The sequence below is a fragment of the Semicossyphus pulcher genome, unplaced genomic scaffold (genome assembly GCF_022749685.1).
Source record: "Semicossyphus pulcher isolate SPU_LCO1_2020_fin unplaced genomic scaffold, fSemPul1.0.p SCAF_3, whole genome shotgun sequence".
Classification (NCBI taxonomy): domain Eukaryota; kingdom Metazoa; phylum Chordata; class Actinopteri; order Labriformes; family Labridae; genus Semicossyphus; species Semicossyphus pulcher.
The window spans coordinates 2,107,642-2,132,024 of record NW_027211704.1 but is presented as its reverse complement, the minus strand read 5'-3'; the positions used below and the strand labels follow the sequence as shown (position 1 = coordinate 2,132,024).

The following is a 24,383-nucleotide window of genomic DNA, read 5'->3' as shown; positions in this document are numbered from 1 at the left end:
CTTGTCATTACAATAAGCCCTTAACCCCAGACTTCCACTGGTTGCGTGTCCATTCCGTAGTAATTATCACGTGCGATCGTGTGAGTTAATACGATATATGTGCTATAAAAACAATAACAAACACACGTGAGGTTATTGTTCCGAAGTGACGGAGTTAAAGAAAGGTGGACTTGCTTGGATTTGTCTCTTTTTTGAGATTCTTTCAGCTCCTACCACGGGTAAATAACCCATTCATAAACAATTATGAATGCGCTTAATTAATTTTGTTGATGTAGTTAAGTGAAATGCGACCTGGTGTCAACACAAAGTATTTTATTCTGAAAATTAAGCGGATGTTTTAAGTGGTTTCGGTGTCTGTCTCGCTCGAGCTGCTCCGTGCTGAATTGCTGCGCAGTGCTCCGGCATCCGGCACAAATAGAAGCCCTGCGTATCTCCAGCGGGAAGCTCCGGACTGCTGGAGCTGTGACGCAGCAGAGACGCAGCGGAGCAGGTGGAAGCACTCCCGTTGACTAAAGTGAAACCTGCATGTACTTGTTACACTGAGGGCAGTTGGAAGTTCATCTGTGAGCAACACCCTCATTTATTATGTGAAATCCATATCTCCTCTTCTTTGGAACTTTTTATTAGTCGGGTCAGTGACGACTCCAAGAAGTTATTGCACGGGCCGAGAACTTTCTATTCTAAAATAAACAACAGGAAATTAAAAAAAAACATTAATACAGTTTCTTTGAACAGCACATGAGATATATTGTGTCACTAAGTGAGCTTTAAGGGAGGCAGTGGTCGCAGATTTGTGAGGAGAATTTATGCAACACAGCGAGTCAACAGTCATCCAAAATGTCTTTCCCTTAAAATGATACATCAGATATACACTGTTATTGTCTATGCATTCATTTTGCCTTCTTCTAAATTGTACTTTATGGTTAAATAGTTTATAGTTGTCTTTTATAGCAGTGTTAAAAAAATGAGGTTATCCATCTCTTTGTATGTTAAAAGATGATGTAACTGTAAGTGGTCTCAGTTAATGTTATTGGGACTTTTAGAGTGACGCGGGGCTCTTTGCCAAAGATGAATTTGAGGCGTTTTATAATGGAAGCTTGGCTGTTTTAAATTGAGAGACCTGTACCTCTCTAACATTACCTCGCAAATGGACACGAGGCAACATTAGCTTTTAACATCGCAGGTGATTTACATTAATTATGGGTCCGTTTTTTATTCGGAAAATTCAGGGGATGATGAGCCATAAAGAGGAAGATGACCTTTTGGATTGTTACTGAGAATCCATTAATCAAATAGAACTATAATACAGTTTCTGATTAAAGAGCACAATACAACTATTTCTCCTTTACAAAAGCCTAAAAATGAAACGAGTTATACAAGACCACAGAAAAAGCTGATATTAGACTTTTCTTTCAAAACAAGATAAGCACCCCTATCCATACTTTCAACATTGATACCAAGATCATGAAGGTCACAGGCTGGATATTTAGTTTACCCTCTCTGTGCCATCTCAGAATCCCCACTGTGTTGGGTTCATAGACTGTATAAAAAGATGGCCGACATGACAGCTCCTTAAAAATGAAGCCAAACCCTCTCTGTCGCCCGCTGCTGACTGGCTGCTGTATAGGTCATACAGCCCGCCTCCTCCATGTTAACAGATGGGACATGAGTCAAACTATAAAATCAAAATACACGTTAAATACATTTTTCTGAAACATGATTTCTGTCATTATAGTTAGTTCTTATCATGCTGATTATTAATTAGTTATTTGATGCTGTCAAAAGGGGGTGTGACCTCATGATTGACAGGTCTGTTGACAAATACGGCTCCTGCAGCCGATCTGTTCCTGATTAGCAGAGAAGAGGAGGAACGGCGAGATGAGACGTAGCTGACACTAACACTACAGTCATTGAACTTTCCATAACCACTTCAGACCAACACCAGAAGCTGTTCTGCCTTTGAATACGCTAACGTGCGGGATCTTTGCAGTTTCTTCTGTTAAATGTGTTTTGGTTCGCGCGGGGGGGGGGCGTTCACTACTGTGCAGACTCTGGCTCCAAATGGGCAAGATGGCAGCGCGAGGGGTATTTTGGCTTTTCTTTCTTACAATGACAGCAGATGGAGGCGCGTCATCCATCTTTATGCACAGTCATTGGTTGTGTTATGTTGCCTTCATAATGCCCTCTGAATGGGCTTAAATCATTTGTGTCACACTCCAGTCTCCAGGCTAACAGAGGTGAGCAGTTACTGTTGTTTGAGTTCAGTTTTTAAAGACAACTATGAAGGAGTACTGAACCTTTTGCATCATTTAAAGATGAAACAGAAAAAGAAAAGGAAACGATGGACTAAATGCAGGAGGGGAAACAAAGGGCAGATGGAGCGTTCAATGCTGCAAAGCACCGCTATATCAAATTATATGTGAGTAGATCGTTTCTTTCTAATCACATATAATTTGTGTCTTTGACCAGACAACAGACGGCTGATCACAGGAGCACTGGGAGTGAGACAGGGAGGAGCCCTGAGCAGGCAGCAGTGTGTCACACGGTGGTTATGGGGACGATTGTTCGCACTTTGTCTTGCTTAAGTTTGATGCAGAACCTTCCAGCTGCTGTGCTAAACGTTGGATCATTGTACACTTTTAAAGTAACCTATTAAACTGACACACCAATCACAAAAATCTGTTGTGGTGTCAAACGAATGAGACAACTGAAGCAATCTCTGAAATAAACTGTCGTTATTTTAGTGGAAAAGAAATTTGAGTTTGTATTCAGCTCAGCAACACCAACTAAAAATACACCCACTTGTTGTTGGCGAGTATCAAGTCATCAAATTGTTTTGTCTCAGAAGGTCTTTACTAAACAAAACATTTTATAGACTTTGAATCGGTACAAAACACACATTTAACATGTTTATCCAAGCTGTCATTGAGCAATCTTCAGGCCAAATCATCCAGCACATTTCTTTTGCTCGTGCTCAGTCCGTGATGTCCTCCACCAAGACCTTGTATTAAATCAAATTTCCACAGTCTTTATCATCACGAGTGAGAGGACACGGCTTACGTTCTGCCGCGCGACTCCATCCATGTTCCCTCCTCTGTCCCGACATAAACACATGCACGCTTCTCAAAGCAACATTCAATCACCCGTGCACTGCAAATTTGATTTAAGACTGCAATTTCATTAGCCGCACATTTTCCAAAGGACAACACAGAGCGCGGGCCCTCATACTTCATCATCATCCTCGCCACTCCCTTTTTATTTGCCCTCTTGTCTCCTTTTTGGAGTTAACCAACCCTGAAAAACAAACAGACTATGTACACAAGTGTTATTTTGGAGCAGGCAGACAGACGGGAGGCCGGAGCAGAGAGAGCGACCAGGCAGGGGAGGAGGCTGTGAAGCTGTGACAAAGACGTGCTCTGGGAGACATGACAGGAGTGATCAGTAAAAATGACTATGCCTCAGGCAGCTGACTACTGATTACTTTCTTACTATTATGGCCTCACGTTTGCTGTGTGGTTGGCCGTTAAACATCACAGTGAGCATATCACCGGTGTGGTTAATGCGTGCAACCTGCTTCCATCACCGCATTAAACGCCACCCTGCTTCACATTACAGCAGCTGTGTTAAAGTGACATAAAAAGCAACGAGTCCAGCCAGGTTCCAGGTATATGGTGCATCCACACGGGAAATGTGACAAAACCAGGTACACTAGTACAGGTGTCAGCGTTTTTATAAAAGCATCTTCATTTTTGTGGTTTTATTGGACACTTTTATGCGACAATTAAAAACACAAAAGAAATAAAGGAGCTCCTCACAGCTGGAACTAATTACAACTATTAGTGGATGGTGTTGAGGCGGCTCAAATGATGCCAAAGAAACAAACAAAACATTACATCTTTGAGTAATTGTGTTTTAAAGTAGAAGTTTGGAATTTATGTTGTTTTATTATTAATTTCACTAACTTCAGCGCCGAGCAGGGTGAGGCAGCTTTTAGCTTCTACGCTCCTCAACTGTGGAAGAAGCTACCGGAGAACCTGAGGCTTTCTGTCTGTTAGCTCTTTTAAAACTGCTCTTAAAACACTTTTATTTACACTTTATTTATGAATGACCCACAGAGGCTTATATTTCTAACTCCGTCCACCAGTCAGTTTACAACTGAAGAAGCCTTTCGGATAAGAGGTGAAAAGTCTTCAAGAATTTCAACCAAGTCCAGCTGCCTTTTGGATTAAGCCTACTTGAACTACCCTGACCTGGATGACGTTTAATTACTTCTATCTCTATCTACCTTTACTAAATTATTTTAATTAAATATTTATTTACTTGTTTGTTGATCTTATAATTTAATATATGCTGTGTTGTCTTATTTAGGCTTAGTGTCATATTTCTTTAATGCTCTTAATGTTCTCATGTAAATAAATGTCTGTTAAGTCTCTATCTATCACCGAATGAGGTAACACAATGGTGACTGAGCCTATGGCCCACTGATGAAAGCCTTTGCTTTTGCAGTATTACAGACTGGGTGTCTGTGGCGGCGCCCAGTTAGTGACGCATTTGCCATCAGCCAGCAGTGGTTGGTCTGCCAGAGAGGGTAGGCGGAGCTAAGCGGCTGCTTTTCCGCTCTCTGCAAGTGTTGCGAGTAAACAGTAATCTACTATGGCTGAACAAACAAAGAAAAGATGGATGACTACAGATACAACTTCAACAAGAAGTGAAAATCCAAAGAAGAAGAAACAAACTCGACGCTCAGATGAAGCAAACAGTCTGAAAAGGAAAGCGACCGTCAGCCAGGAAAATCAAGAGTTACAACCGGAGTTTACCACTTTAATGCAAATTGTGCATCTGTTGTGATATTTTCTACCCAATATTAACGCACATTTGGTGCTGTGGTGTTGGTGGAATAGACCCAAAAGTACAGTGTCCATATTCATCCAAATGAAGGGACATTACAAAAAGTATAATGTGTCTCGAAGAGGAAAAGAGGTAAGGCTGTCAGGCTTTGGTCACACAGGCTGTACTTGTCATAAGGTCAATTCCTATTGGTTTAGGATTTGTTGACAATCAGGAAAGACCTAGCATCGGCTTTATAAGCCTGATCCTTTGATAATAAAGTCGCAGCAGAAGCCCATAAGCTGGTGAGTGACATGTCGTAGTCAGGGTGGTCTGTCACCTTTTATTCTCTTTTCACTCCCTTCAGTTATTGTCATTGTGCTTGTGACCTTATCACCGACGTGTCAGGAAATACTGCTGGCCTTAGCTGATGTTCAACAGGAGAACAGTGGAAAGAAAAGAAACAGCGACAGGAGCAGCGGCAGGAGAACGCTTGTGTAAGCAGTCGCTGTTACCTCATTAGGGCTACTGCTCCACAACGATGTTTAAAACATGAACCGCGCACTCATTTAGTGCGTAATTTGACTGAGGGGCGACAGGGTTGAACAAGGGGGAGCAGCCAAAGTGGAAGGGTCATGATCATTAAGATTACATTAACTAACATTAACTAAGCACGGCCTCTATGGCTCTATTTCTCCCTTTCTAGAGGAGATAATAGCTCGCTGGCCTCCCAGGGTTTTGCATCTTTTTTCTAACGGCTGCATTCTGCGCTCTTTACTCTCTCCTACCTTTCCTTCCTCTTTCGCTGCCTCTCTCTCTCTCACACACACACACACACACCATTCCATTTAGCAGAGCACTGTGGGCGGAAATGCCCGTGGTTTGGATCATGCTGAGGAAGCAGGATTTAATTCCAATCGGGCTCGAACAGGGAAGAGCCATTCCATTTAGCACCACTCCTGGATCCGCTCAAACACGAAACACGTCCACCTCGACCGCATGCGCATGAACACACACGCATACACGCACACACGAGGATCACACACAACATTCTGAGCACATGTTATGTTGTGATATCACTTGGCAGCCAAGCAGAGTTTTGTTTATTGCACCTCGGCTGCTGTCTCTGACATTAATACCATACTAATGAAGCCCCTGACGCCCTCTCTCACCTGTCTCTTCCATTTCACCGAGGATTTCGAGCAGCCATGTTGCCGCTAATACCGTTGCTCTCAATGAAAACATGTTGTTCAAGATTAAAAGCATTGTGGTTGCAATGTCAAAAGCCTTCATGAAAACACTGTGTACCCTCACCATTATCCACTCTTCACAAGCACCTCTTCTCTTTCCCCCATACACCCCCTCCTCGCACCTTATAGCAGTGTGTCAGAGCACAGCCACAGAGCTCATCTGGGAGAGCTGCATTTCATCTCTCTTTCCTTTATATGCCTTTATGTTGCACCCTCTCCCTAACTGCAGGCCACAGGCCTGACACAGTCCATGTGGAATCCTTCTCAAATGTCCGAGGTACCATCCTGCTTCCTTCTGATCCACAAAGAATTCACTGACTCACACACATTCTCATCCTTTCCTGTCTGCTTTCTCCTTTTCCCATCTCCGGAATTGGGTAGAAATTTAGCATATTGCTCTTCTTGGCACTTTCTAGCTTCCCCTGAGCCCAGGACAGTGGATTATGCTACAGAGCCTACTTATGCATGATGATAATAGCAGTAATATAACTGGTTATTCTACAGTATGTGCACCTTTGGGCCATCCTGAGCTCAAAGCCTGTTTCTTGCCTTACCTATGGGTGACAGCTCCGCCACGCTGCCGATGTAGGGACCCTCCAAGAACTTGGGCTCGCTGTCGTTGATGTCCTGGACCTTGATGACGAACTCTGACTCCGGTTCCAGAGGGTCGTTGGAGAGCCGGTCCCGGGCCTGGGCCCTCAGCGTGTAAAAGGCCTTCTCTTCTCGGTCCAGCCTCTCCGTGGCGTGGATGTCTCCCGTTAGCTCATCGATGATGAAGATGGAGCCGGCGCCTTCTCCTGAGATAGTGTACTTGATGTTGCCTTCACCTTCATCGGAGTCTGTATGGATCTGTAAATGAATACAAGATAAGCGTTAATGTTATCAGTGCCTCATGGCAACCATCGCTCACAGAGACGATGATACAGTTATTTTAACAGCAAATACATTTAGTTAGAAACGTGGTAAAGCTGCCAAGATTTGCTTTTTAATCAACATAAAGAGGAAAGATTACAAAGTCTGACAAGTAATAAATTCACTGCCTCGCCTCAGTCTCTCGTGTCACACCGAGCGCCCCCTACAGGCCTGGAGCACTTCCGCTGTGTGGACTGGATGTGCAGCGTTTTTCTGGGTTTGTGTGTTTTTGACTTTGCATCGTTTCTGTGTTTGCGCGTATGACGTTAATGCATTTGTTTTGCCTTTTTGCAGCACGCTTTTTTTATTTGCAGCACATTTCATTTGTTGCATTTGTATTGGATTTTTGCATGTGTTTTTGTATCTGCATTGTTTCTGAATTTGCAGTCTGTTTCTTTTAATGGAAATTGTTAATCACTGCTATAATTGCCCTTGTCGGCAACCGTAGGTTCCTGCGCCAGGTCATGCACGCTGGATAACCTGCAGAAAGTTGTGCAATGACTAAAAAATATACACCTGTACCTTCATAAGTACAGTTATAAATGAGCTAAATGTAGGCAAAAAGCAGCTAAGAATATTGTTTTTCTGGAGAAATATCAAATGAAATTTATTGTGCTGTATTTTTAGCATCTTACTCAGTCAATATCATCAAGCTGCAGCAGGCAATTTTAGCAGTCCTTGACATTTTCAGTTAAATTTAGACACCAACAGCCCCTGATTAAGGCAAGAGAATGTAAGTGAGATGGTTATACACTTAAAAAGGAAACAGACCGACACCTCGTCTCCCCCTCTTTGTAAGCTTGTTGCTAAAACCTGAACAAACGCAGCACTCACGTCTGGTCTTTACTGTTCTGACAATAACACTGAGTGAAATGCACTCAGATGATTCTCCTAAAGTCATTTACTTTAATCAAATATGCTTCAAATCATCTTTCAGAATATGTGTATGTATTTTTGTGCTCAGACAGCAGCAGCAGCAGAAACACAGAGTTACAGACAGACAGGACATTCAATACAGAGATACACAACAATAATAAAATCATTACAGTGATAAATGCAGAGAGTATCAATAAAGGTTACATTGTACATGAGCAAAGTCTTTTAAAAGTAAAAATTCCCAAGGGGAATTAAACTGGACAGCTTTAAATTCTGCTCCACATGTGCAGCAGCAACTCCTGTAATTGATCCTGATTAAAGTCAAGTACGTTGTTGGAGAACATTTGAAGGCGGGCAAAGAAGAAGCAACCAAATGTTTCTACATTTCGAGCAGAGAAGACAAGCTGCACGAATCAACTGTTTGGATCTTCCCCTGATGTATGACCACTCATCGCCGTAGTTTGAACTTTAAGGTTGGGGGTTCACAAATAAGGAAATGCAATGCTTACAGCAGAAGCAGAGTGATGAAATGTTGTGAGAATGAGGCCGACCACAGAAACCGAACTCGCACAAACTGTAAAACCTGACAGTAAAAAAAGATACAGATCCTCAGCCATCCGTGTTTCTGCAGAGATAAGCCTCGCAGGCTGGTTCAACCTTAGCATATATGTTAAAACACAGAGAGGTCTGCAGTGTAGTGGGATCGCTGGGCATTTCTAACCTAGCCTGTGATGCTCCATTGTTTGTGAGCCTGTAGTACAGCGCACCTCTCTTCCTTAGTATTTCTTTCCCACTTTCTGGCTGCAAGGAACCAATGCCGTTCAGCGCTGTTGCCATTAGCAATGACAACGCCGCACAATAACAGCAGTTAATGTGAAATTCTCTCCATAGCTGCTTGACTCGAGTTGTTTTTTTTAAAGAAGAAACAGAAACATCTACTGAAAAACTCCTTTTTAAGGCAGCAGAAATGCAGAAGTGCTGACAGAATGTTGACCGCTAACCTCTCCTTCTTTGCCTGTCACAGGTGCGTGTGTGTGAGTGTCCCTGCAGGCTGCCGTACCACAGCTTTACGAAAATAATCAACAATTAGTTTACTATTTGTTTCTGTTATTATAGAGCAAGACATTACAATATATTATTTTTTCTGCACGTAGATCACGTGATGACCTGAGAAAGCTTGAGTCACTGATGACGACTGCTGCAGGCAGATGAAAGTTGCTGCTGACACTTTAATTTCAGATTATTTCAAATTTTCAGACTTTACTATTTAGTTCTCAGCACCGTGAATACTGCGGGTTTGTGTAATTGATAGTTGTCAGAAAATTTGAAAACTTTAATTTGGTCATCAGCCGTGACCAAAGGAAATTAGTATGTCTTCCTCCCATTCCCTTATCTTATTCCCAGTAGCAACTGCAGCTTAAGGCCATCTCCGAGCTCCCTGCAGACCAGCCATCAACTTTGTCAGAGAGAAAAAAAAGAGACACCTCGGCTCGAGTGATGATTTACACCTTTTCTGCACGTCGTGCCCTTCACAGGGTGTGACGCCAAAACTAGGAGATCAAAGTCATTTCAAAGATTGTTAAAGGTAGAAACATGGAGGTGGCAGGGCTGAAGAAGTGAGCTTAAAAGAGCCCTTATAAATCAGAGCTATAGTCCCCCTCTAATGTGATTAGAAGACATTCCAGAGGCAGCAATAGGCGCAGCATCGGTCCCCCATCCCAACCTCCCCTTTGGCTCTTTAGCGAGCACTAAACCTGCTCTCTCTCTCTCGCTCACCTACTATTTGAAATTATAATTCAGTGCCGTCTATGCACTGTAACTGTGGTTCAATCTAGCGAGCAGACCGGGGGAGAGGGGAAATCGCCCGGCCTCCCTGGTTAATATTTTATAAAGGCTTAATTAAATACAGGCTTCTATCACCCTCGCGGGGGTTTTCATTAAGTATTTGTCGTAAAACTGTGGAATAATGCAAGCCTGCGCCTTCATATTGCTTCACTCATCCATTTTCCCCTCCCCTTTTATATCTACCTGTTTTTGCCTTCTCTCGCCGCCCTGAATCATCCCGAAGACAAATACACGAGGAGTCAGAGAAAATATAGTGCCGGATTCTTAGGCGATATCAATATTTCAGTTATAATAAAAGAAGTTTCATTGGTCCAAAGTGTGAGTTATCCAATAAAAAATGTGCATAGTCATGCACCACTGGATTTGTTTCCCCCAGCCAATCTCTCTCTGTATTTCTAAATTAGATTATGCAGACAAGAATGTGTGTGAAATGTTGTCATCATGTGTTAATTCAATTGCACAAATGCTGGCACCATGCATGCAAGTCCCTACCTACTGTACATGTGTGCACCCGGCCACACACACACCTTCATATGCGTGCATGCAAACACAAACACACACATCCGCACACAGTGGGTTCATCATTCTGCTGGGATGATGCGATTTCTCCCCCTCAGGCTGGATATACCCATCCGTCTGTCAGTCTATCCTCACTGGAGTGATTCAAGTTGGCAGCTTGGAAAACACACACACACACACACACACACACACACACACACACACACACACACACACACACACACACACACACACACTACGCTTAGCTAAGTTGTTCTCTGCAAACTAAAGGTCAGAGCCAGGACGTCACTCGCTTAGCAGAAAAATAACCAGGAGTGAAAAACGTGCCCTTAACAAATTTACATGAGAGGAAGAAAAACACAGCTGAGGAGGAATCAGAGCTGCTTCACTGCTTCTCTGGAGCATTTTTCTTTGTTGTTTTATCAGCTGAATACAGTCAAATTATGATGGTACAATATAGTAACCCTCCGTTTTTGCTTAATAGGGATGCTGATTGGGCCTGGTGAGTAACATTTCCATTGCCAAGGCAGGTAGAATGACGAGAAGGGGGTTTAAAACTTATACATGCAGAGCCACAAGTCACCACAAATGTTAATCGACACTCCACACAATACCCGCCTCACTTTGATCTCACACTCCCTCCTATCACAGCCGCGATGTGTGACACAAAAAGTTGGTAGTTTCCTCCTTGAAAGGGAACAGCAGCTTCAGTCAGCTCGAGTTCAGTCCCGAACAACTGATTCCAGAAGTGATTTGATTATGGTACTTCTTTCCCCACAGTGAAAATGGGTCACTATTGAAATCCATTGTTGCAGGAATTCAAGCTTACTACTGCCGCTTATCCCTCTGCAGGGTGGGAGCTTTCACTGAGGCCGGATTTTCATGGTGGAGTATTTCTATTCCATTCATGCAGATATGATCTCTGTACATTTAAAGGCGTACACACAAGTGATTTCACAATTGGTCAGTGCAGTGTCACTGACACAAACCAGAGTGTGTCTGATGCTGTCAGAATAGTCCTCAACATCAACGTAAACCAACACATTTTAATCAGGATTTTTGGGCCTGCTAACTTAATGTGTCATTATAAGAACATTGAGACTTTACTGTGAGGTGCGTGAGAGATTGGCATGGCCGGCACAGAGGGAGAGCTGGAGTAGGAGATGCTGCCTGCGGTGAAAGGGACTGGTAACTGCTGCTGTGTTAATAACCATAATTTTTATGAATTTCTTCTAACGTTTCTTTTTTAGGTTTTATTCTGGGTGTTTTATTTATTAATTTTTTGCCTTTTTACTTTATTTTTTAAGTTGTTTCTCTTTTATTCACTATGACTTCCTGTCTTATTGTGTCTTCCTGTTTTATTCCTTCATTGTATTTTATTGTTGGGCTTTTATGTTTTGTAAAGCACTTTGTAACCTATGGTTTATTATTATTATTATTGTTATTTGGCTCTTTGATTCGACATGCTGGTCAATGTGACAGCACAGAGCTAAACACACAGCTCATAGAGACACTTGAGGTTATTTAAAACCCTGCACTGAGTCATAACTACATCAGATCTGTGAACACGTCATGTCGCATGTTTATATCAGTGAGACTTGCACAGAAGGAAACAGGAACTGTTAATGAATAGTTTGAAATACAGTACAGTTCATGAAAGAATGGAGAGTATTATATACTACTAAAACCAGGTCCAAGTTTTAGCCCTGTGCATAACGCAAACAACAAAGCATCATGGGAGCTGTAGTTCAATAACAGAGATTATCTACTACAGGCAAAAATATGTGGGAGGGACAAAATCCATTACATTTAGTTTTCATGTAACACTACATATTACATTATTTATTTATTTACACATGAATTATAAAAACGTCTTCCCTTTTGTCAAACAATTGTTAAAATAATAGCAGTGACTTCAAAAAGTATTCAGTTCCTTTCACTTTCAACACATTGTAATAATATTTAATCCATATCACACTCCAGGTCGTGATGTTGTGCTGAATATCATCAGGGCTGTGATTTGGCCGCAGATAATCACAGCCGTGTGTGATTGCTTTTATACAACAGTTAAACAGGCGGCAAATAGTAGTGAACAGTAAAAAGCAACAACAGAACTTTACTAAAACTGGACTGTTGTTGCCGAGCAACCCAAACATTCCCTGCACTCTGTAGCTGTGTCCCAATCCAGCTGCCACAGCCTTCGAAGGCTGATTGCGTCACAGAAGCGCATCGAAGGCTGTCCCAATTCAAAGGCTCCTTCAGATGTGCCCGACAAATGCGTCCTCCATTTCCCCGGCCGCCAAGGATCCATCGGGGGCATCCTTCGCGGCCCACCGTAATTTAAATGAATGCCGGACTTTTAGACGGCCGAGGAAGACACTTTAAAATAAAACTGTAAAAATGTTTGGTTTCATCTCAATTGAATAGCTAGCCTTACACATGTTTAAGAAAACGAAAGGGCCTTTCATTTAAAATAAGAGGGTTAACTTAAGCGACGTTAGTTATGCTTGCTAGTTAGCCCGCTAGCTACCTGTTGCCAGGCGACAGGAGCAGCGTTTGGTGACCCAAGGGTAGACCAGACCGTCTCATTTCAGTTCGGCTTTAACGGTCTACGCAGGCTATGAATGGAGCATCCTCCGTGGACCGCCTCCTTCGAAGGCTGCAGTCTCTGGATTGGGACACAGCTTGTGTCCACAGGTGACCACAGATCAGCTGTTTTTTTATCATGTACATTTATCTGTAGGTTTTAATTTATCATCAATCAGTGAAACAGAGTCTGCTGTGTGAGTCAGAGGTACCAGCCTGATTAATGTAGACAAACACGCTCTGCTGTAATGTTAATTAACAGTATCCAGAACACCTGGCTGAGGCGGAGTGATACACAGAGTGAAAAGTCCCAGTGATGTCGTTCTCTACCACCACTCTTGGAATGCCTCTTGTCCAATCAGATTACTTGGTCAGAACTAACTGTTGTATAATGTTTTTTCTTTAATATGCAAACATTTCTAAAAACACATTTTCACCTTGTCTCAGTTGGATATTGTGTTGAGATTAATGATCCATTTTATCCTTTAAAAAACTGCACTCACAGCTCAAAAAGTGTGTAAAAACAAAAGGGTTTTAATACTTTCTGAAGCCACTGCTAATCGTATCAGTTAAAGCATATGATTGATTAAAAAAGAACTCTGAGCCTGTCATTTAAACTTATTAAAATACTTATTCCTCACAGGAGTCGTGATTCATTGTCTGACTTTTAGTGAAACTTTGTGCAAGTAGTCGTTAGCATGTCTGACGCTGTACAGTGGAGGGCTGCGGGGTGACTCAGGGGACGGTGAGGTTGTTGATGCCCTGTCAGGTTCACCTTTAGGTCATAGCAAAGTGTCGAGCTGTCACTGTGAGCTAACCTGCTGAAGGGGGATGACACATGACTCACATGCAGGGACGGAAAGTTTCCTTCTTATTATGTAGTCAGCTCTTTTGTACATTAAAAGTATGTTAAAGAACAAACATGCACTCGACATCTGAAACATCTGCATGATGAGTAAATAAGAACCAGCTTCACATGACAGAAAAATAGAAAGAGTAGAGTAAGGAGACATTTGGGGAGCAGGATTTTACACTTCCTGTGAAGATATCAGAACGTGGGCCGCAGTGAATCCTCGCTTTATTGAGGCTTTCAAAGCGGGAGCAAATTGGCTGTCTTATATTTAAGTCTGTGTAATCAGGAGTAGGCCTGCCACATTTCACTGCAGCTTGTCAAGCTCTCTGATCTTAACAGCTTCAAAGTGTTAACAAGGTGACGGTATCAGAGACGGCCTAGGTGGAGACAGCTGTAAGGGGAAGGAAGGGTACAGACCACGGGTGAGGCAGAGCAGGAGAAGAGAGCGAATGGAAGAATACCAGAGGGGACAAAGAGAGAAGTAGAAGAGAAGATTAAAATGAGGGGGTGATTTTACTTGAGACTGAAGCTTAGAGAGAAGAAGCAGCAACATACCATGACATTAAAAACACTGTTAAAAATAATATCTAGAGATGACAAATCAGGGTAAACAGAAGCCCCCTCGTCCTCTAAAATAGGAAATGTGCTTCCCTGAAATACCATGTCCTGTTTCCATTTTTCTCCACTCCTCCAACCTTAATCTGTTTTGTTCCCCTTTGATGACAGCCGTGTGATGTCGCCACAGTTGGACCTAGATTTGACTAATTATAGCTCGCATCACAACGTCGAGGAGAATCGCTTTAACAGGCGTAGTACGTGCATTTTTCTGTTGTCTGATTGACTGTGTCCACGGCCAAACGAGTCTCTCTCCTCATTCATAAACTCACACATGGCTTTAAAATGATGCCACCCAGGAGTACTCGGGTAACACGTGGAATGAAAGCAGATTCTAACTTTTCAGTCTTCTGTGATTTTATTAGGGGCTGCACGGGGGTGCAGTGGTTAGTCGCTTCATAGCTAGAAGGTTCCTAGTTCGATTCCTGGTTTGGACGTAGGCAGGGCTCGAAATTCACCTTTTTACTTGGTTGTACCGGCGCGCCCAACTTTAACTTACAATGTACAAATCGTTTTTAGTTCAAGACAGGAAGTGCAGTTTGCCTTTTGATGATAATAAGGTCATTTTTTATTAAAATCATATCAGATTCATGATATTATATACATTTATAAAATAATTTGAGGAGTGTACCTCACAGGCGCGATTATTAAACATTTCATGATTAGAGTTGGAGCATAAGTTAAATGCATTTATGTTGCGATAAGTTTATTGAAATATTACAAAGAGTTTTCATACAATCACACATCTTCAGATGCAGTTAATGAGGTGGAGTTGTCTGCCGTTTACCTCTCATCATCTGCTGGTCTCTCTCTCTCTCTATTTATCATGTCTGTCTGTCTGTCTGTCTGTCTGACACATAGATTCACATTAAAGCATGCTGTGTGATCACATAATAGCGGCGTGCTGATTCAACAATAGCACCTACAATCATGATGAAGAGAAACGTACAAAATCTTATTAGCTGACATTTTGGGCGAAGTGACTTCAGGGTCTAACTTCTTACCCTTACTGTTCTGGAACAATCAGAAGTGAGTGAGTGGTTAAGCGAGAGACAGAGATGGATCGGCAAAGTGACGCTGCATGGAGCGGAGCAGAGGTACTTACATACTGTGTACTAATTAGCGAAAAAAAAGGTCGTACCACAACAATTATTTGCACTCACACAAAAATAAAATTTCTGGCACATATGTGACCAAAATGGTTGCACTCTCGAGCCCTGGATGTAGGAGGCCTTTCTGTGTGGATGTTCTCCCCCGTGCATGCCCCCCGTGGGTTCCCTCTGGGTACTCCGGCTTTCCCCCACCGTCCAAATACATGCTCGTTAGTTAATTGGTGACTCTAAAATTCAGTCCAGTGTGTAACCCCGCCTCTCGCCCAATGACAGCTGGGATAGGCTCCCCTCCGCGACCCTGAACAGGATAAGCGGTACACATAGATAATGGATCATGGATGGGTGTTTTGTATTTATTCTAACAACCTGCTTTTTCCCTCAAAGGTAAAGAAGCTACACAGCAAATAGAAGATTATACACAATATGCTTCATTTTCTTTGCTTTGCCAGAGAATGTGCTACAACATAAATCAAAGTGATTCTCCTCATAAGGATGTAGACGCTTTGGTGAACAAAAATGATGACACCAGCTGCTTCACTTGGCTGAAAGTTGAATGCGGAGAGTTAAAAAAGGGGACAAAGAGGCGCACTGGACGAGCGTTCTCTCTGTTCATGCTGAGGTAGAATAAGTAAAGCCATGCCAGATACATCCACACAGATCAGAGGTTTGGAGGGATACATAAAACACTTTGAAAGTGCACACAAAACCCTTGAACTAAATGCATGTGCACATGCTACACACACAGTCCAACATCCTGTCTCTTTTACACACTCAGACAGTCACTATGGATTTATTTCTGACAGCTTTGGTCAAAGAAGGAGACGGAAACATGGCAGAGGAGAGGAAGAATGTGTCATTTCTGCCTCCTTTACTTCCATCTACAACAGACGTCCAGGATTATCTGGCCTGAAAAGCAACTCTGTCCCTCACAAAAGTGCACTTTCCCAATTCCCTTCCTGTCATTACAGCGTATTTTTGAAAAGAAGCTGGCAAGTTATAAATAAAGTCGTATCATTTAAGTCCACAAGGGTTTATAATCTAAATTTACTGACCAAAGCTGCCAGTTTAACGTCATGTGAGTGACCACTTTATGGCGGAATCTGATTCCATTAGCAGAGTGACAGTGTGAGACAGAGCGGGCTTGGCAAGTTTTGCTGACTTGGAGTAAAGTAATATGAAAAAAAAGAAAAAAAGCTGGTTGTAATTATCCAGTACAGAGGCGCACTCTGCTTGGCTCTAATCCGCCGCTGCTCAAATTAAAGTGTTGATACCAAAAATCCAGCAGCAGAGTCCATCTGTGAGAGAGAGCTACACACACACACACACACACACACACACACACACACACACACACACCATTAATAGCACTGATAGCAGTGGCCGGTGCCCGAGTCACACAAGTCCAATAACTTTAAATAATTTTATTAATAAAACCATCCCTCCTCGCCTCCCGCTGCGCTGCTCCCTCCAGCCCTTTTATATCAGTTCACTGCCTTGCCTGGCACCCCGTCCTGTAATGAATCACAAGCCTCTGTATGAAGTCTCCTCTCCCCCCTGTCTCTCTTTGCAGCCTTCTCTCTTCCTTCATCCCTTTTCTTATGAATCGCTCAATTTCTCTCCTTTCTCCGTCCCCCAGCAGACACATTACTGCCCGTCGGCCCTGTTGTTGGTCCTGCCAGCAGGGATGCAACACAACCACAATGGCAGACAAATTATAGCCAAAGGATAATTATCCCGCAACACTCCAGCCCTGCTACTGAGAACATCTTCATTCATGTGTATGAATAGATGGATCAATATATGTAGATGAAACATAAGCTGGTCAATCTCCATGTCCTAATGATTAGAAACAAGGGGGATCTCGTGATTGATGTGTGTGATTCATCGCTGACTCTCATGCTGTCTGCATTAATATTCTGTCTTTTCATATCACGTCCCATGTAAGGCAATCGAATCGTACACGCTGTCCGCTCTCATCAGCTCGCCGAGGTTCGTTTGAGACACAGCTGATGAATGGGATGTGAGTGAAGAGACGGGCGAAGAGAGAAGAAGGCAGACATATTCCCAAATGTACTTAAGGCACCAAGATGATAGCAAACAGATTTGATTTGAAACAAGCTCATTAGATTAGAAGAATAACACTTAATGATCACATCTCAGGGTGTCGAGACGTTGTCCTTAACGTCAACAAGAAGGACAACACTGAGGCTGTCATCCCAAAGTAATGAGTTTAACTAAAGAGTGTAATATGAGGAACTAAGGAGCCAAACCAACTAAAACAAGAACTTTCTTTTGAGCATCATGTTTCAAAAAAATCTACCGCAAGATTCCACAAATTCGTTTGACACCAGATTAAAAAACAAGTGCTGGCTTGAGACGCAGTTTTCTGAAAAAGGAACCTGGATATAAAAGTAGCTCTGCTCTGCTGCGTGTTTATGGTCCATTATAGACTTAGACTTAGAAAAGAGTTTAATAAACTGAGGCAAAATGCAAAAACAAAATCTAAAATCCAACAAATGACAAAAAAAATAAGGAAGTGGACCAACACGAGAGACAAGGTGACAAAGTAAAACAGGAAGTGATCTAACCGATCAAACACACATGAAATACGAACTAAACAAGACTAAATCGTGACAAGAATACAGAATAAAGTAAATACAAAACTGAACAATGAGAACTCATAACAAGAGACACAGTGACAAGGTGAAACAGGAAATAATAACTGAACACCGAAATACAAATCAAAACCAGAACTAAACTAGAACAACTCATGACACGACTTCCTGCAGAGCACAGGAACTGTTTTTAGACCGTAGTTCCAGGACAAGTTCCCTTATTAATTAGAAAAGAATGTTACTGGTTATTTAAGTAGTATAGTTGATGACTACAGTCGTTGTTTAACAAAGTGACAGAGGAGAGAAGTTAACTTGTAATTGTTCAGTTGGTAAATCATCTAAGTGTTTATTTTACGTAAAGCAGCAGATTCAGCCCACTGCTAGTGAAATGGACCGCACTTCAATAGCACCTTTAAGTCTTCTAACCACTCAAAGTGCGTTTACACTACATGTCACATTCACCCTTTCACACACACGTTCATACACTGACGGCTGACGGATCTCCAATCAGGGTCTAACCATTCATGCACAGTCGTACGTAACCAGTGACCTTCAGGCTGCCACTAACTTACTGATCTTTTTCTGAAGTCTTTTTCTGAAGCCACTGGAAACCCAAATCCACAACAGCCCTCCAACTATTTGATGTTTTTTGATGTGTATAAAAGTACGCTTCGGTTAAATTGCCAACGGTCAAGCTTTGATATTTAAAGTTACACAATAAATCACACAAAACAATGACAGTGATAGACACAAGGCAGCTACACTGTTATTTAGCGTTAGCATTGTTTGTGGACCAACCATGACGGCTGATTGACGGCTGCGGGTGATTAAATGGTAAATGGACTGCATTAATATCACGCTTTTTTAGTCTTCTGACCACCATCTTTTGCACTACATGCCACATTCATCCTTTCACACTCACATTCACACACTGATGTCAAAGGCCTAAGTGCCAATCTCTAATCAGATCTATGCCCAGTCATACCTGATGGCTATGCCACCTGCAGCAATTTGGGGTTCAGTGTCTTGCCCACTTCGGCATGTGACTGTCGCAGCCGGGAATCAAACCCCCAACCTTTCGATTAGAGGACGACCGACGCTACCGCTGAGCCACAGCCGCCCCAATATGTGATGCAAATTTCCTAATAAAAGGCAGTGGATTGTAGTGTTTAATGTCGGCGATAAAGTATTTTTAAATATATTATGGTCCAGAAGACTGCCAGGACAAACTTTCCTGTAATAATCCTTAGGAGAAAACTTAGTGTTGCTGCTTCACGACAAACTCATCTACTGTTTTACATTTGGCCTTTCATGTGGAGCATCAGCAGGAAGCACCAAGTTGCATATCAAGTAGCCAATAGACTTATAAAGCTTTCAGAGACTGTACAGCACAGAGGATCAGAGAACAATGCTTGTTAGATAACAAAGAGAACAGGACCACTAATCGTAGGAGTAAAACACATGAACTCCTACGTTGCACAGGTGCTACTAAACTACGGGCCAATGGAGGTGCAAACTGTTGTAAACGATGGCAGCTTCACTTCTTACATGAGTTCACAGTTGTGGCATGCAAGGAATGTGATCCAATACATCAGCGCTCCTGCCTTCACACATAAAATAAAGTTCACTTTTGATTGACACTGACACTTAAGTGTCGGGCCGGTCCAGATGAAAATTGGCGGGGCCGAATTTTGTTCCCAGTCTGACTTGTACAGTGTGAATCATCCTGAGCTCCATCAAATTATTTGTACCAGAAGCAAAGTTTGAGTCATTTTTGCTGTCAAAATCATCATCATTTTAACTGTCACGTAAACGGGATTATTAGAGGGATTTCTATGGGGAGCTGTCAGCTTAAGAAATCACATCAGTGAGCGGACTAGAATAGAACAGTGGCAGTCTAATGCACCTCTACATACAATGGAGTATGACATACTCAGTGTAATCTTTCAAACCACTTCAGCGGATAAAATAACAAGCAGTGGATGGTCATGATGGGAAGCGATGGAAAAAAAGAGCTGGGATTGAACTGTCTTCTACAATAACGTCAATGTACGGAGCATGTTGTTGAAGAGCCCTTTTATCTTCTCACATAGTAGATCAATCTGACAGATGTCTACGTGATGGAAGCTTCTTTGAGTTATTGTGTGTCTACATTTGGGTGTTAATATTTAGTTCCTGGGAAACTTAAAGGACAAGAACAGTTTCCGTTTTAAAGGGGGCATATTTTATTATCCTAATGTGTTTCTGAATCACGTTGGTAAGTTTGTTTCGTTTTAAAAATTGTATACATATTTAAATTTAGTTACATTTCGCAGCCTCTCTTTCCTCCTGAAACAAACAAGCTGCTTTGCCATTCAAAGGTCCGACCTTAGCCACGATTGGCTGACAGTATTTGGAGTGACCGCATAGCCCCTCCCCCGCACGTGCGATCGTCACTGCACCGTCACTGTTGACGTCACTGCTGCTCTAGGATCGGTTATTCGGCCTTATATGTACGAGCCAGAATCGGACCCTGAGTGAGAGGACGATACACCGGAGCAAGTGCAGCATCCAAGGGGTTCCCAGGAGGTATCGGAATGGTGAGTTGGCAGCCTTAGGTGAACAACGGTGAATGACGATTGGTCGAAATTCTGCAAAATTAAGCTTCTGTGTAGAAACCTGCAGCTGTTCTGATTGGCCCATTTCAGAGGCGACCTTTTAAACATGTAATTCTGGAATTGTGAACAATAAACACCCAACAATGTGAAACCCACGTAAAATATGAGAATATCCATTTAAAAGATACGGCCTGAACTCGACCTCAGTTCTGCTCAATATAAAAAGATCTGCTGTTACTCGGGGCTGATGTATGTAATCACTCTGCTGACAGAAACAAGCAACGTCTGCACATTTTCACTGGAACTTGAAAACCTGTCATACCAAACCTTTTAATGTCGTGTTAGAACATCCTTGTGTTCGCCTTGACTGAATCTTAACTACATCCTGAGGCAGTCTGGCTTCTGATGCTTTTAACAAGAAAAAGTTCAAGGAATCAACACGCCTTTCTTCTTTCCAATACATTGACATAATGACATTACATGACTTACCTTTCCCACGTATAGCGGTTCCGTTCCCGTGTACTCCTCCACCACAAAAAACTGGTTCCACACCCATCCTCTCTTTACTCGTTCAAGCGACGAGGGTTCTTGCTCCTGTCTGCTCCCTCCTGAGATCGAACTACTAGTCCTTGAGGCCTCACACCAGCCAAAACTACAGCAGCTAAGAAGGCCCAAAGCTGCCAACAGTCTCGACGCTCCTGATGTCCAGAAAGGAGCCATCTTGATTTAAAAAAACAAAACAGGAAAAGAAAAAAAAACTAAGAAATCCACCGGGGTCTACATGTAATATAAAAGATACCTGCAGACAGGAAGTGTTCTTCGGTTGTAGTTTTCTAACAAATAAAACTCCACCAGGACAAACTCAAAAGGTCTTTGTGTGAGAACTTGAAAGTTAATCCATGGGTTCAGGAATAATCTGAAGGTATCTGCTGAATACAGAGCAGGTCATGGAGCATATTGGATTCCTACCACCTGCAGAGCGCCTGTTGGTGTTGTAACATCGTCGGTCATGCTGATTCTTTGACAGTGTCTGACTCACTTTGTAGAGTCGGATGTTTTTCAAAGTATGACCTCAAGAAGTGAAACAAACAAACTCAAAAAATGTCTTTCAAGCTGAATTCTCGAAGGCGAGAAGTTTGACTAGATTGGATCAGTGATCAGCGGGGAAACAGGATACAATGGCATTGAGTAACACAGCCCTGAAGAGCGATGGTTTTCATCCATTCTCGACTGTGCAGTGCGTCTTATTCCTTCCAGTGATCCGTGTGTATCTCAGGTGATAACAAAGCTGTCCAAAAATGACTACTCTTTGCAAAGAAAACTCTTCTGTAATCCACTCCCTTGAACATTCACGACCAGTTCTGCCTTCCAAAGCAGAATCCTTGAACTGAGAAAAGGTCGACTAATTTTACTGTTGGTGATTTTCTTTGATCTTCGATGGCTTTTCCCTCCAGAACAATCCAACAGTGCGGAAAGTTCATTCTTCAAAAGGTCCTAAGATACTTCTTGGGCCATCGCAGAACTCCATCAATGATTCAAAGGACGGAAAAGGACAAAGCTGTAAGACAGAGAAGAAAATTGGTGTTAACATGATAACAATTTGGGCTGAATGTGGAAATGTTTTCAGCTTGATACTTTTGAACGTGCTCATCAGTAATTCTAGGGAACAGACACATGATGCTCTGTATTTGCTTCCTATAGAAACAGCCTTGCTGAATGTTTTGCAATCTATAAGCAGTAAAGAAAAAGCCCCGCCCCTGTGTTCGACACCACGAGCCCTCCAACGTGTTGGTTTCTTAAGGATTATCTGGAGAAAACCTGTTTCCAACAGCAATTCTCGTGTTCAGCAAGAATTCTACAATGCACTCCGAGCTGGAGAGCGATGGCAGAACACTGAAAAGAGGACAGCAAACCAGGTGTGTGGAAAATAGGAAGGAGAGAGAGCGAGAAAGAGAGAGAGGGGGGGGGGGGGGCGAGAAAGAGAGGTCATTGTTCATCACACAGCAGACCCAAAGCATCTGTCTGCCTTTCGCCTGGCTGATGGAGCGGCCCCTGATTAATTGCATGAGGGAGCACTAATTGGATAAAAGTATTAATCAATTAATTGTATCCAATGAGGCAACAACCCCCTAATACTTCAGACAAACATTGGAAAGTAGCAGGAGGAGGGGCTGATACGGTGCTTGGCTGTTGTGAAACACACACAGAGGTTAGACAGAAAGACAGAACTAGCAGAGCAGAAACAGAGAGAAGTTAGAGGGAGGAGGGCTGAATGATAAAGAGCAACATAAAAACAGGATGAAGGAAAGAACAGAAAAATGGAGAACTGGACGGACTGCGTGGTGTTGTGTTGTGTGAGGCTCTGGCTGTGATTAATGGCTCCTTTGACACATTCAGAACAAAAGGCGGACGACAAAGAAGGAGAAACAATAACATTTAGTATGTCTCTGGCTCTACGACCTCAAGAAAGGAAGATTGCAGCACCAGTGGAAGAAAAGCTCCTCAGGCCTGCAGGTGGTTTAACCTATTGTATTTCTGCCGGCTGGGAGAGGACTTCTAATCTCGCTCTCCTCCTGCCCGGCAGCGTTCCTGGAGCTTCCGGAAATAATTCCTTCTCAGACTGTTGGTCGAGGCAATGTCCGTGGTATTGGAAAGCGACTGCTGTGGGGGTGTCCAATCTCCAGAGAAAAACAGTTCAAGAGCAACCTGAACGGCTTAGAACTCTTCCTTCACTTGGTACAGTTGGTGTTGTTAATGGTGGAACTATATGGGGATTTGGCCGTGTAATATTTGGGTTGGGTTTTGTACATGCAGCATTCAGTCATGTGATGCAGGGTTTGTTGTTATGGCTAGCAACTAAAAAAGATAAGCTACTTGCTTTGGTGGTCTTTAGCTTTCCAGGCCGGTAACTAGCATACGAGGGCTAGCAGATAAGCTTTCTTCTTCTGTGATGCGTCGTGCTACCAACACCAACTGTAAACAAATAGCTACCTGAATACTTATCAAACTAGGCTTTAAAATATGTTGAATTACAGGCTACTCTCAAGTTCCCAACAAAACTGTTCCATTTATAAGTTCATTAAGAACATTAGCCTTTCCATTTAAACCTAAAGAGTTCAAATGTGACATACAATGTGAGAGACAATGACGCACACACAGCAGATATAAATGTAGATGTAGCCTCGAGCCCAACATGAGGAAACCCTGTTAACAGAACTAGTTTTAGGTTTTTCATTGGGAACAACTTAAAAGTTACTTTAGAGTGACTTGTTTTACTGTATCAGCTGGCAAAGCTCTGCAGCATTGTTGTTATTCCCTCATGTAACAGGCTCCTTTAACTGCCTTATGACTTCACCTCAACAACAGGATCTGACCCTTTCCCCCTGTGCTCTCCTTCAGGACCGGACACAACCGCACTGATCTACAGAAAGACAACTCAGCGGTCAGAAATAACTCCGTCTCTCGACACAGATAGACTCTTCCCTTTGTGAACTGGACTTATTGGCATGGCAGACCCGCATCAGTGGTGCACACTGTGACTCTGCACTGAGCATGCCGCTGCCTGCTTCCAGTACCAGTAGGAGTGGGCTTGTTGGCAGTGATAGGCCTATTTTCTAGTATTCTCGTCAGATAGAGCTTTGCTCTGACAGCAGAGAGACAAAATGTGACCAGTGTCTTCTGACTCTGCCCTGTGCCCCTCTGTTAGATCCACCACTTGGCCCTGCACAGGCTGATGGCCAATCCATTCTGCCTGGCAGTGGGGATGACACACTATT

At 42.7% G+C, this 24,383-nt stretch overlaps 1 protein-coding gene and 1 long non-coding RNA gene across 2 annotated transcripts in view; both read right to left on the bottom strand.

The window, feature by feature from the left end:
• The window catches only part of LOC138605460 (cadherin-22), a 97,361-nt gene extending 75,635 nt beyond the window's left edge, over positions 1–21,726 (bottom strand). Inside the window, exons 1-2 of the mRNA XM_069677733.1 lie at positions 21,097–21,726; positions 6,632–6,926 (exon numbers count right to left, since the gene is read on the bottom strand). Coding sequence (XP_069533834.1) covers positions 6,632–6,926; positions 21,097–21,327 — 526 coding nt within the window. The 5' untranslated portion in view covers positions 21,328–21,726. The remainder of the gene's footprint in view (positions 1–6,631; positions 6,927–21,096) is intronic.
• Positions 21,727–21,910: 184 nt separating this feature from the next.
• Positions 21,911–24,383, bottom strand: part of LOC138605461 (uncharacterized) — a 96,231-nt gene continuing 93,758 nt past the window's right edge. The window contains exon 3 of the long non-coding RNA XR_011309325.1: positions 21,911–22,165. This is a non-coding gene — a long non-coding RNA (uncharacterized lncRNA). The remainder of the gene's footprint in view (positions 22,166–24,383) is intronic.